The sequence below is a fragment of the Xiphophorus couchianus genome, chromosome 2 (genome assembly GCF_001444195.1).
Source record: "Xiphophorus couchianus chromosome 2, X_couchianus-1.0, whole genome shotgun sequence".
NCBI lineage: Eukaryota > Metazoa > Chordata > Actinopteri > Cyprinodontiformes > Poeciliidae > Xiphophorus > Xiphophorus couchianus.
In genome coordinates, this window is record NC_040229.1 from 23,543,596 (window position 1) to 23,555,524 (window position 11,929).

The window sequence follows — 11,929 nt, forward strand, 5'->3', positions numbered from 1 at the left end:
GTATATTTCAATTAAATATTTCAGTCACACTAAAATATAGAGAATTATTAGAGAAATTTGAAAGCATTATAAGTAGCTCTAGTTAAAGTTACCATATCAGCTCAATATAGAGAAAGTTGATCTTTAGAAACTTGTGAGATATATTTCGAAATTAAAGAAAAGGTTTACATTTTTTTTATTTTAGACTAATACTTTGTACTTCTTATAAACCTAAATAATAATTTTAGAACTGTTAATAATTAGCCACGTTAGCAATAGTCAGGGCTAGTCATAGTGTGATGCATATTCAATAAGATTACATTTCTCTGCTCCTATCCCTCCATCACTGTGCTTTTTTCCTCCCCCCTTTTCCTCCTCCAGACAAAATGTGCTTCAATCCCTTCTTCAATAATGAGGACATGCAGGAGATCACCAAGCACTTTGTGATTTGTCATGTCGACGCCCCAGGGCAACACGTTGGAGCTTCGCAGTTCCCACAAGGGTATGAAGCACTTCATGTTTTAAAAAGACAAATGTCATTGTTGGACTGAGACATGTTCATCATTGAACACTTTAATTATCAAGTGTTTCTGCCTGTAATTAAGCTCAGCATGATTAAATTTCCAAAGACACCAATTCTTTACTTGTATAAATATTATTACTAAACTATAATTTTAAGCATATCTCCTTTTATGCTAATTATTATAATTTTTTTACATTACTGTATCGGTGTAACTAATACCGGAATAAGGGTTTATATATAATCAAGAAAAAGGTAAAGATTACAGAGTCCTAAATTTTTATACCAGCAAATACATAATATGTAACATTGTTAAATAAATAGCTACAGACAATACAAACTATATGTAATTAGGGAACCAATGAGGGCAAAAATGCAAAAACTGTTTAAGTCTGCCAAAAGAGTAAAGCCATTGATAAATTATTTATTAATATTATTATTTAGCATTTTAAAACGTTTGATTATCTGTTGAAGGACATAATTTGTCTATATATGTAACTCTGCTGATATTTATTAGCATATTAGCAATGCATTCAGTTTAAAATGACTAAATGAAAGATAGGAGTGATAGATGGATATAAACACTAGTTTCTTATATGGTTTTAGTGAGTGACTGGTTACCTGTCTGGTCAGTAATTTGAATTAAAAAGACAAACTCTGTCCTTTTCCTCAACAGGTACCAGTATCCCACCATGGACCAGCTGGCTGGGATGCTGCCCACTGTTGTGCAGCATTTTGGGTCGGTGTCATTTGCATTAAAACTGAGTTTGCTTGTACATTTATGTATGTGTTTATATCCCATTCAGTGTCTGAGAAACTAAACATTGTTGGAAATAACTGCAAATGATTGTGAAAAACCAGTTGGAGCTTGAGTTGTCAGCTTTGTGCTTCATTTTACAACAACATTTATAAAGTATTAAACAAATGTAGCCATAAAGTAATGATTACATCCAATAAGGCTTTATTTTTAAACTTGATTCAGCTAAGATTTATATTTGCTTCCTATGTGTACAGCTGTTTTTTAAACAAATACTCTGGGGGTAGATTCCATGTAAATTTTTGCTGATATCATTATTATTATTATTATTATTATTATCAGATTCAAGAGCATTGTTGGGATCGGAGTCGGAGCTGGAGCTTATATTCTGGCCAAATTTGCTGTGAGTTAAACTCTTATCCTATATCCTGCACCTGTTCGTGAATTATCAACTTCTTTATCAATATTTAAGTGTTTAGTGCTTTCCACTGCAACAGCTTCCAGTTAATGTTTAATAATGTCTCAACTTTAGGCACATTTCAACCAATTGCTGCATGTAAAAATGTCCCCAAAAATGTAGATTTTTTTTCTATTTGGTTGACTTGACCTAAATTTTTGTAGCTACAACAACCACTGCAGGTATTTTGGAACAATTTATCAAAATAAATGGAGAACCGTAAACAGTTACAGTACATCACTGTGGTATAAATTTAGTCACAGATTTTCCTGAAAAATACCAGAGCTAAAACCACATAGGCTGTTATTTCACATGTATACCTAAAATGATGTAAATGTAAGGAGCTGCACTTAAATGAGTTAATAAGTGGCTTTCTTTCCATTAAAGTAGTTGTTGTGCTTTACTCGTCTTTACTCAGCTGTTGTTCCCTGACATGGTGGAGGGTTTGGTTCTGCTCAACATCGACCCGAACGGCAAAGGGTGGATTGACTGGGCTGCGTCAAAGGTGCCTCTTTTCAATCATATTTCTAATTCAAGTCTTCCTAAAGTCAGGTGGGATTTTTGTATTAAGCAGCTATCAGTAATAGAAACATGTGTCGTTGTTGCATCTTTAGCTGTCAGGTCTGACCAGCACCATCCCAGACACTGTGCTGCCACATCTTTTCAGCCAGGTAAGATCAGACTTTGTTCTTTTTTTTCACCACGTTCCTATTTTTCTCTTTTTTTTAGAATCAGGAAATATAAATATTGAGTTACAAAAACCAAACAGAATACAGTAAATACATCTTTTTGATCCACATTTGAATTTCTCTAAGTCATTTGTGCTTTGTGTGTGCGCAGGACGAAATGGTGAACAACACAGAACTGGTTCAGAGTTACCGACAACAGATAACAAACTCCATCAACCACCAAAACCTCCAACTTTTCTGGAACTTGTACAACAGGTGAATGAGCAAACCAACAATCTTGTTCCAGTCTGAAAGGCAAAACCTTTACTTGACAGAGAGGCTCAAACTTGCACGGTTTTCCTCTTTTGTTTGTTTGTTTCAGTCGGAGGGACCTGGAGATGAACCGTGGTGGAACAACGATTAATGCCAAGACCTTGAAGTGAGTTTTTAGGAACTTATTTTCATTGTACAGTTTCATACATGCTTGATGATTTTGACCAAACCTGACTACAAAGTACCTCAGTTGGTTTTACGTGGTAAAAATTCATAGTTATATTTGTTTTTATTGATTCATAGTGATTATAACATGACTTTCCATGAATATAGAAAAAGAGGAGTTTTGTTTCTTTATTCAAAAAATTTGCAAAGTCTTTGAGAGTAAAGTGTTCAGTTAAACCAAGAGAATTTGAAAGAATATCCTAAATGCTTACGGGTTTTCTGCAGATGTCCAGTGATGCTGGTTGTAGGAGACAACGCTCCTGCTGAAGAGGGAGTGGTGAGTCCTACAACATAATTCATGTTTAGGTATAACAACACAGCCAGTTAGTAATAACAAGATGAGACTTTATAAAATCTGGGGCAAAAGAAAATGTGACTAGACAAAAATTTACTAAAATATTTGACGAAAATGAAGATCTATTCTTTTCTTTTCACAAAGAAACAAACAGTTTTCGAAACAATTTAATCCGTGCAGATTTGACTTGTCCATATGTTGTGCATTAAGAAAGCTTTCATAAAAAGATTCAGTCCCAAACTGTGTTCAGTGTGGCACTTTAGACTAAATGAGAAAGTAAGTGGGCCTATTTTAGTCTTTAGACTGAAGGCAATAAAATGCCTCCCAGACTCATCAAAAAAACTGTGAAACAGCCCTTTAGTTCAGTGCTGACAAGATGTGGATGTCGGCTAAACTGCTGTTGGTGACAATTTAGCCGGTTTTTCTGAATGGTTACCCAAAAGTTTGTAAATGTTATAACACATATCATGATATATCAAAAGCTTGTATTGTACTCCATATTTCATTTTCTTCTTTAGTAAAATGAAATAAATAAAAAGAATTTCCTGAAGATTTGCATAAAGTGTCCAATTGAATTAATCTCTTCAGTCATGGTCAAAATGACACCATTTTGTTGCTGACCCCACAGAATCCTTCTGAGGGCCAAGAATGGCCTGCAGGCCACACTTTGGACATCCCCGAACTAAACGTTTCAAAAGTCTAATACAGGAGATCAGTTCTTCTGTCAGCAGCCTTCCTTATTTAGCAGAGCCTGTCAACATGAGTCAGAGTAAATAAACAATAATCTAATTCGAGCTCCAGGCAGCAGACCACCCTTCCCTTCCCTCCCTTCCCTCCCTGCTCTGTCCTGCTCCGTTCAGTGTTTTGTTCTCTGTTCAGTGTTTTGTTCTTGGCTCGTTAATTCAGTCAGCAACTGTTTGTTCTCATTCTGGTCAACAGAAACAGGTCAGCCAGCAGAAACCTGGTCCTTTTACTCCACAACCCCGCTGCCCCTGCAGGCATGCTGTCCATCTGTGTGTCTTTATGAGGATGATGCATATCTGCGATCCTATAGGTGTGCAGATATGCTTGTGGGTGTGGGCGTGTGTGTGCGGGTGTGTGTGGGTGTGTGCATTCTCAAAGGGACAGGTGTCTCTGGGGTTCCCTAGTTTGAAGTGACCCAGATATGCATGCCCTTCTGCACCAGTTAATCTGCAGCGTGCCCAGATTCTCCTCTCTCCGATGGAGGCAGCAGGGAGGGATGTTGTTATGAAACATCCTACAGAAAGGAAACTAGAACGAAGATGAAGATGAAGATGCGGAGTGTGAGGAAGAGGAGGGATGTAAACAGAAGTTGCTTTGTTGGCTCTAACAGATGATGGTCGAGTTTAACATTGAATGTTTTCTCATTTTACGAGGCAGGAGCTGCTGAAGTGATCTCCTTACATTGAGATATGGATAAATTTTTCTATGTCTGAGATTTTCACACGTTTTCTATTCCTGTCCTGTGGCCTGACCTGCATTTTGTTGTCTTTGGCAGTAACCCACATCATTTGATCCATTAGCATCCAAGATTAAATGCAGCAGAGTGAAAAGAGCTGCCATGTGCATGATGTTCACTTTGTGTCTGGGCAGCGTTGCATTACGTGAATTAGTGCACATCTGCCTAATTTATGTGTGTGAACACTTCAGCCGAGTCTCTGCCAGCCAGACTGACTCATCTCTGCAGCACACTGCACCATCTGAGTGTCTAGGTTATAGACACTCAGTCCACTTGAAAGTGTGTTTCACCGCTAATTCTGAGCAAGGTTTATGGATCATAGAGTTGTATATAATGAAAATGAAAAATAAAATGCAAGAACATAAAACTCAGTTTATAACTGAGTTATAAATTCTAAATATTCACAAAAATATCTCCTGTACTGGAGCTGCGTTAATGACCACTACTCTGCTGTAAAAATGCTAACACTAAGTAAGACTGATGTATGATCAAACAATGCAATGTTTTATTTTGTCTTCAAGGTTGAGTGCAACTCCAAGCTGGATCCAACCAACACCACCTTCCTAAAGGTAACTTTTTGTCTTTATTTTACTTAATTTGGTTTTATTAACATAAAGAACCAATCTTAAGGCAGAATGTAGCTTATCAACCGTTCGGCTTTAAGTCGAGCCAAATGAATAAAGTACTTTGTCATCTGCATAAGGGCACATTTTAACTGCAAAAAGGATAAAAAAACAATACTGCCTTTGGGTGCTCCTTTTAAAATTCACAAATGGGGTAAACTGATGCATGCTGCTGTTGCTAATCTGATGCAAACAACAACTGGGGCTGAAATGTTTACATCTTAGCGCTGATGTTTGATTTCTTCTCGTGGCAGATGGCTGATTCTGGTGGACTGCCACAGCTCACACAGGTAACATCACAAACACTTACAAGACTTCCTTCCAAACAAAAATAAACATCCGGACAAACAATGACGACGGCATTTACAGTGTGACTGAATTAAAAACCGATGAACTTTCTTCCAGCCAGGGAAGCTGACTGAAGCCTTCAAGTATTTCCTGCAGGGAATGGGCTACAGTGAGTATCCTCAACTTGTACTAAGATTAGTAAAAGTAACACGAAGAAATAGTATACATATGATGAAAATGTTTTAATGCAGAGGGAGATGAATTGTTAATCTTACCCTCTGTCTTCCTTGCCCCGTTTTTTCAGTTGCTAATGTGAAGGATCGGAGGTTAAGTGGAGGGCCAGGTACTTCCTCCTTCCCATTCAGCTCTGACCTCTTACTGCTGCCCTCTTCAATGGCATTTTCAAAATTATTTCCTTTTTTTTTTTTTTTTGGTTCATCTCTTGGGTTATGAATATTCTAATATTTTTTGGGCTGTGATTATCTGTTTCACTTTTTTTATTTTTATTTTTTTAATCAGATCAGATTTTTCCTTCAGTGGAAAAATACACTGTCCTCACTCCCCGTTCCCCCATTCCTACTCCATCGCATCCCCGATTATGCTCTTTGCATGGCGTTATGCTAGCTTTGAGCAAAAGCATTCAAATTAAAATCACAACAAACAGAATGTCTTCAAATGAAAATTATGCAAAAATGGGTCCCACTGGGAGTCGAGACATCCAGGTGGATATTTTTGCATATATGCTGAAAACCAGATGTTTTCATACACTGTATAAAAAGATACATAGCCTTCTTTTCAATAATTTCACAATAAAATTGACTACAATTTTCCTCTTATCTGAAAAAATACCAAAATTATGTCCTGTGTGTAAATGCCGGGAGAATGAGAGAGAATTCATGGAGATTTTATTTTACTTTCTTCAAATTCAGTAGTTTACATATCTTTCCCTAAAATGTGGCAGAACTGCCTCCAAGCCGCATGACTTTGGTCAAATCTTTTGGGTGTTCCTTCACAAGCTGCTTTTTACCCTTCCCTCTTGAGAAAACAGGTGTAACTGAGTCAGCATTGTAGTCTGTCTTGCTTTCTTACACCATTTCAGCTTTGCTGAAACAAGTTTTTTGGGCGATCAGGGCTTCATAACGGCCTGATTTCACACAGCACGGATTTTATCATTTGCAGGCGGCCTACCACCGTCGACTACCGGGGGCTCTCTTTGTTTTCTGTGCACTATTCAAAAATAAATTGTGTTTAGAGAGTCCACACATAACTGGTGAAGACTTCAGATTAAACAAAGGCAATGTGTTGTGCATTGCAGCTTATTTTTGCATGCCCATTATTCCTGTGTTTTGCATGTGGTGGAAACCAAAGCAGTGGGACCATTTTTATTTACTTCTTTAGCAAGATTTGTCCAAATACTGTTGAGATGTGTGGTGAAACACTTTAACTATTAACAAATCATAAATTGATAACTCAATCAATCAGTTATCACTTTAACATTGCTGACATCTACTGACCTTTGGTGGGAACTTCAACATTTCAGACCTTTTCGTACAGATGAAACAAATAATTTCAGAAATGATGTAGCCATGGGATTTACTTAATAAAATAGATGAACTGAATAAATTTATTTAAAATATACTGTAGCTCTTCTCTGCGACAGACTGGCAACCTGTCCAGGTGACCCCGCCTCTCGCCCGGAACATTAGCTGGAGAACGGCACCAGCACATCCCGACCCCACTAGGGACAAGGGTGTTAGAAAATGGATGGATGGATGGATGGATGGATGGATGGATGGATGGATTGATTGATTGATTGATTGATTTGTGTATCGTAACCTGAGAATAACATGCATGGTGCCAACAATGTGTCTCTCTGCCGACACATTAGCAGCTTTTTTACCAGCCCAATTTTTTTAATGGCTGCTTTACAAGCCAGTCAGCTGAAAAAGAGGTATAATCTTCAGTTATTCGCATTAGCATGTCCTCCCTACATCTCCCTGACATTACCTCATTACGTTGTGTTTTTTGGTTTTTTTGGAGGTGTGGGGGCTCTTTCCAAAAATCCAACTGCCTCTTCTTCTCCTCTTTCTCCTCTCAGTGCCCTCTGCCAGCATGACCCGCCTGGCCCGCTCCAGGACAGCCTCCCTGACCAGCGCCGGCTCCATGGAGGGGTCCCGCTCTCGCGCCTGCACCAACTCCGACAGCGGCGAGGGTGTCGGTGCGGTCTCCCAGACCATGGAGGTGTCCTGCTGAGGAGCCACAGAGAAAAGGGAGGAAGAGGGGTAGTGGCAGGTGGAGAGGGAAGAAGAGGATCAAAAATAAGGCTTGATGAGTGTCAGCTGGCGGCTTTCTCTCTCTCGCTGTCTTCATCTTTGTCTGCCATCTTCTTCCCCTTGTCACTGTAAAATACCATCTATACTGCTTTTAACATGTCCGGCAGACCTTTGACTAGCCACCCCAAACTCCTTTCACCTCACACTTAAGGATTTAAACTGCTGGTTTTGCTCTTGAAATGTCATTCTTGTGTTTGCTAAGTGTTCCTCATTTAATTTGCCTGCATCCCTCTAATTCCCTTCCTCCTCCCCCCCAAGAAAAGACACACACACGTGCACCCCGACAAACTACTGGTTACCCACACACCAATATGTAATTTAAAAGCTCCTGTTTGTTTCGAAGGCAAAAATGAGAAGGAAAGCAGAACTTTTTGGGGGTGCCACAAAGGTAAAAAAATGAAAATAGATAAATGCATGTGGATTTTGGAAAGTAGTTTGTGTTATTTGTGAGAAATTGGCAGCATCTCTCTCTGAAATGCTTATGAGGAAGCTGATCTCCTGCCATAAGAGGGCCGATAGGAACAAAAAAAGGTGCGTCCAGAGTGGGGCAGGTTTCATCACGTGGTCTTATCGTAGCATGATGTGTTAGACATGATGTGTTAGCTTATTTTAGAGCCTAGTTAGAAGCACACTGAAGCATAGCTGCACTTGATCTGAGTATAATTTTAAGATAGGACAATTAGATGTTGCCATCTTCCCCAGCCTGGCTCTGTAGATTTACGTTTCCATTGAAAATAAAGTGGAGGCAACTTTTCTCACCTGTGATCCTGGAAATTAAACTCCCATCAGTTTAAATAGATGCAGAGAGCTGATGCGTTTGGAGTAAGGGTGATTTTTATGCAAGATGACAATCTGGAGCTGCGTGGTTTCAAATCAGGCATGCAGTTTCTGAAGGATGTGCATTTTTCAAGTTACAGGAAAAGTAAAAACATTATGATAATTTCTAGGATGGTTGCAGTTCTGTGTTGCATGTTTATCTCTGCAGTATGGTGACGGTTGAAACTACATTTTCTTGTACGAAATTTTTATGTATAAAAAGTATTTTTTATTGTTTAAGCTGTTTGTTTAGAGTTAAACTCATCTGTAAAAGTTTATACATTTTATGTTAGATTAGTGGTCATACTGAACCAAAACAGGATGAAAAGATGCTTCATTATCATGTCTGTATTATTTGTTCATCCTACGATGAAATACCTCAGATTTTAGAAAGTTTAGTTGTTTTTAAAGAATATTGTTAGTTCTATAAAATGAGTAGAATATTTTTATATTCCCTATATAACTGTAGGGAATAGTTTTCAGATTTTTCAAACTACTTCTCTGCCTTTTTGAAAGGAAAGTTACATCAGTCAGTCAACCAGAGATTAGATTTATCTTGAAAGACAATGATTTGTTAAAAAAAAAAAAACAGTTTTCTTTCCACCTGTTTGATAAAAGCATCAAAATTAGATATTCCCATTATCTTTGTTCTACAAATGAATCCGCCAAAGCACATTGGCCTACTTTGACACACTTTTTCTTTATGTAACCAGTTTCATAAAAATCATATAATGACTAGGAGTAAGTGGTTTAATGCATAGATGTAGGATAATCTTGATTTTTGGGAGCGGGTTAGATTTAAAACTACTACCTCTATCAAAAAGCTGGACCACATTTCTTCTCTTTTGTGTTTTATAGTTGTTAGAATTAAAGAAAATAAGGAAGAGCCTGCCTCTCTACTCTCTTAGTGAAATCATTTAGGAAAATCTCCTTCTTTCTTGCATTTGTCAGGCCGGGCTGGTGAACATGACTGCTTTAGCTGAAATGTTCTGTATTAGTGGGATTTACTGCGTGCAGCTTTAAGGTGTGTGTAGGTCACTTCACGTTAAAGACAATCCACAACAAAATGATAGCTTAGAAATGTTAAACGCATATTTGCATGTGTGTGTAAATCTTGGTGCATTCCTATTTGAGTAGTATGTAAAAATAGCAACGTTTTCGTTAGGCTGATTAGATGGATGTTTAGAGTCATAAATGCGACACCCATCGTGGATCTGAGGCTCTTCTGCACCAACGCAGTTCTGGCAGTAGTCGGCTGTTTGCGGTCTCCGACGTGACAATCACACTCTGACCAGAAGCCAAACCAGAACAGGTTTGGGGAGTCAAGGCACCCGAGAATTTCCCTTACAGCGCCCAGCCCTGTTGCGTGGATATACCAAAGCTGCACCCTCACACTTTCCACTTTCGACACACAAGCGCACATTTTCGCCCATTTACTGAAAGGAGAGCTGTGTGGGCTGGGTTTTGTGATGAGACTGTGCCAAAGAAAAACACAAAATGTACACAAGCTCATCGCTCCATGGCCAGTGAGTGATTTGGTGTTTACTCATAATCTCACTAGTTTAGCGCTTTTAGTCGTACAGCAAGAGTAGTTTGTGACTAAGGCACGTGCTGTCCTCTGTGAACTCTGGCCATCTTTGCTGAGACTAAACATGGTGCTCCCCGGGTTTGTATTTAGCTGCATTAACGTCCAGTATTCATGTACTCTCACTTCACCTGTGACTGACTTCCGTTTTTCTTTTTCTTTTTTTTAAATGAAACAAAGCATTTCCGTCCCCTTTAGGAAGGGGCGTAGCTTCCAAATACTGAGGTGTGCGTTCCCTTGAGGCGGCCTGCCAGAGGCGGGGCTTTTTTGGCGCCATTTGGGCTCCAAGCTCGGAATGTAGGGCAACCCCCAGCCATCTTAAAAATAAAAAAAAAATACCCTCTCCCTAAAAAAAAAAAAAAAAATCACAAGGTGCCCCGGCTCTCACAGGCAAGCCCAGCCGCACCCTAAAGGGCTATCAACTGAAGTCACTTTTCAAGAGTGTTGTAGTAACTGTTCTGGAGCACCAGGGGGGGACAGGGAGCGTGCAACGAGTGGTGGCTAAAGCAGAGCAGAGAGAGATGCTGCCCTGAAAAACAGTTGAATGAATGTTAACGGAAAAGAATGTGAATCTGTTGACGCACGAGAGATTAACTGTTGTGGTTATATTAAAAAAATGTAACATAAGTTGAAAGCGGATTACGAGATCTGATCACCCTGCAAGTGAATTTTCAAACAAATCGAGACTGCATGTAGCGGAGTTCGTGTTCAGTCATCTTTCAGTGTTTCTTCTCTTCATAAAAAACTATTTTCTGCCTTCTTACACTCTGGTTTCCTCCCACACAACTTCGACCCACACTGCCTGGGGGGCTCCTGAATGTATCTTGTCCCTTTTTTGAAGTGCTGTACGGTATTGTCATCCTACACCTCGATCTCACCACGGTTTGCACTTCTTCTCTGTGCCCCCACACCTCTTAACATTTAACCCTGAACATGAAAACAGCAGATCCTTCCTCCGCCTTCTTCTTTGAAGGTCTTTCAACAGAAAAGTCCATGGCTCCCTGTCAGCTACTCTCTGGATCGGTTTGTTTAGGCCTCCTCGCTCGTGTAGATACTTTTTATTTCTAGAGCAGGTTACCATTACCAAACACTAACACTACTGTAACGTGAGAAAACACATTTCTGTTTCTCTCCCCTCCATTTTTATAGTTAACTGTAGGGTGTAACCTCATCTTGGTATAATGATCTTGATAAACGTGTTACTACTACTCTTATGCTTCTACTTACTGCCATTAATATTGATTTGTATGAAGCAATAAGGTCTTTTTTTTTCTTGTTTGTTTCATATTGTGGGAGTCTTCCCTGTTAGCTTGTTTCTATTCACAACAGTAGAAAGACTCTTACCTGCTTCGTTGTCATTCAGATGTGTAATGTAAAATTTTAATATATATACTATATAAATACAAACTTAGCTGTCTCTGTCCATGTACTGGTCAAGTAACAAGAAATAAAGACTAAGTGTCAGAATTGCAGAAGTTGTCAAATTTTTTTTCTTCATTTGCTTTTAGATAAAGCTTGAAGAACTGCAACTACCAGCTGTTATGGAGCTCACTCACACCCAGCAGCGCCACCTAGGAAACATCTAACAGTATTGATCCTTTACGCATTTTCTCAGGATTCTACCAAATAT

The 11,929-nt window shown here is 38.9% G+C and overlaps 1 protein-coding gene across 6 annotated transcripts in view; it reads left to right on the forward strand.

The window, feature by feature from the left end:
* The window catches only part of ndrg4 (NDRG family member 4), a 51,030-nt gene extending 39,259 nt beyond the window's left edge, over positions 1-11,771 (forward strand). For 4 of the 6 annotated variants that reach the window (XM_028032354.1, XM_028032371.1, XM_028032375.1 and 1 more), the window contains 13 exons: positions 361-481; positions 1,176-1,238; positions 1,599-1,659; positions 2,132-2,218; positions 2,328-2,384; positions 2,554-2,657; positions 2,764-2,820; positions 3,105-3,156; positions 5,176-5,223; positions 5,532-5,567; positions 5,683-5,734; positions 5,870-5,908; positions 7,664-11,771. In XM_028032354.1, the coding sequence (XP_027888155.1) occupies positions 361-481; positions 1,176-1,238; positions 1,599-1,659; positions 2,132-2,218; positions 2,328-2,384; positions 2,554-2,657; positions 2,764-2,820; positions 3,105-3,156; positions 5,176-5,223; positions 5,532-5,567; positions 5,683-5,734; positions 5,870-5,908; positions 7,664-7,818 (932 nt within the window). In that variant the 3' untranslated portion in view covers positions 7,819-11,771. The remainder of the gene's footprint in view (positions 1-360; positions 482-1,175; positions 1,239-1,598; positions 1,660-2,131; positions 2,219-2,327; positions 2,385-2,553; positions 2,658-2,763; positions 2,821-3,104; positions 3,157-5,175; positions 5,224-5,531; positions 5,568-5,682; positions 5,735-5,869; positions 5,909-7,663) is intronic. The other 2 variants (XM_028032363.1, XM_028032383.1) reach the window with 1 other exon arrangement.
* The last annotated feature ends 158 nt before the right edge of the window (positions 11,772-11,929 follow it).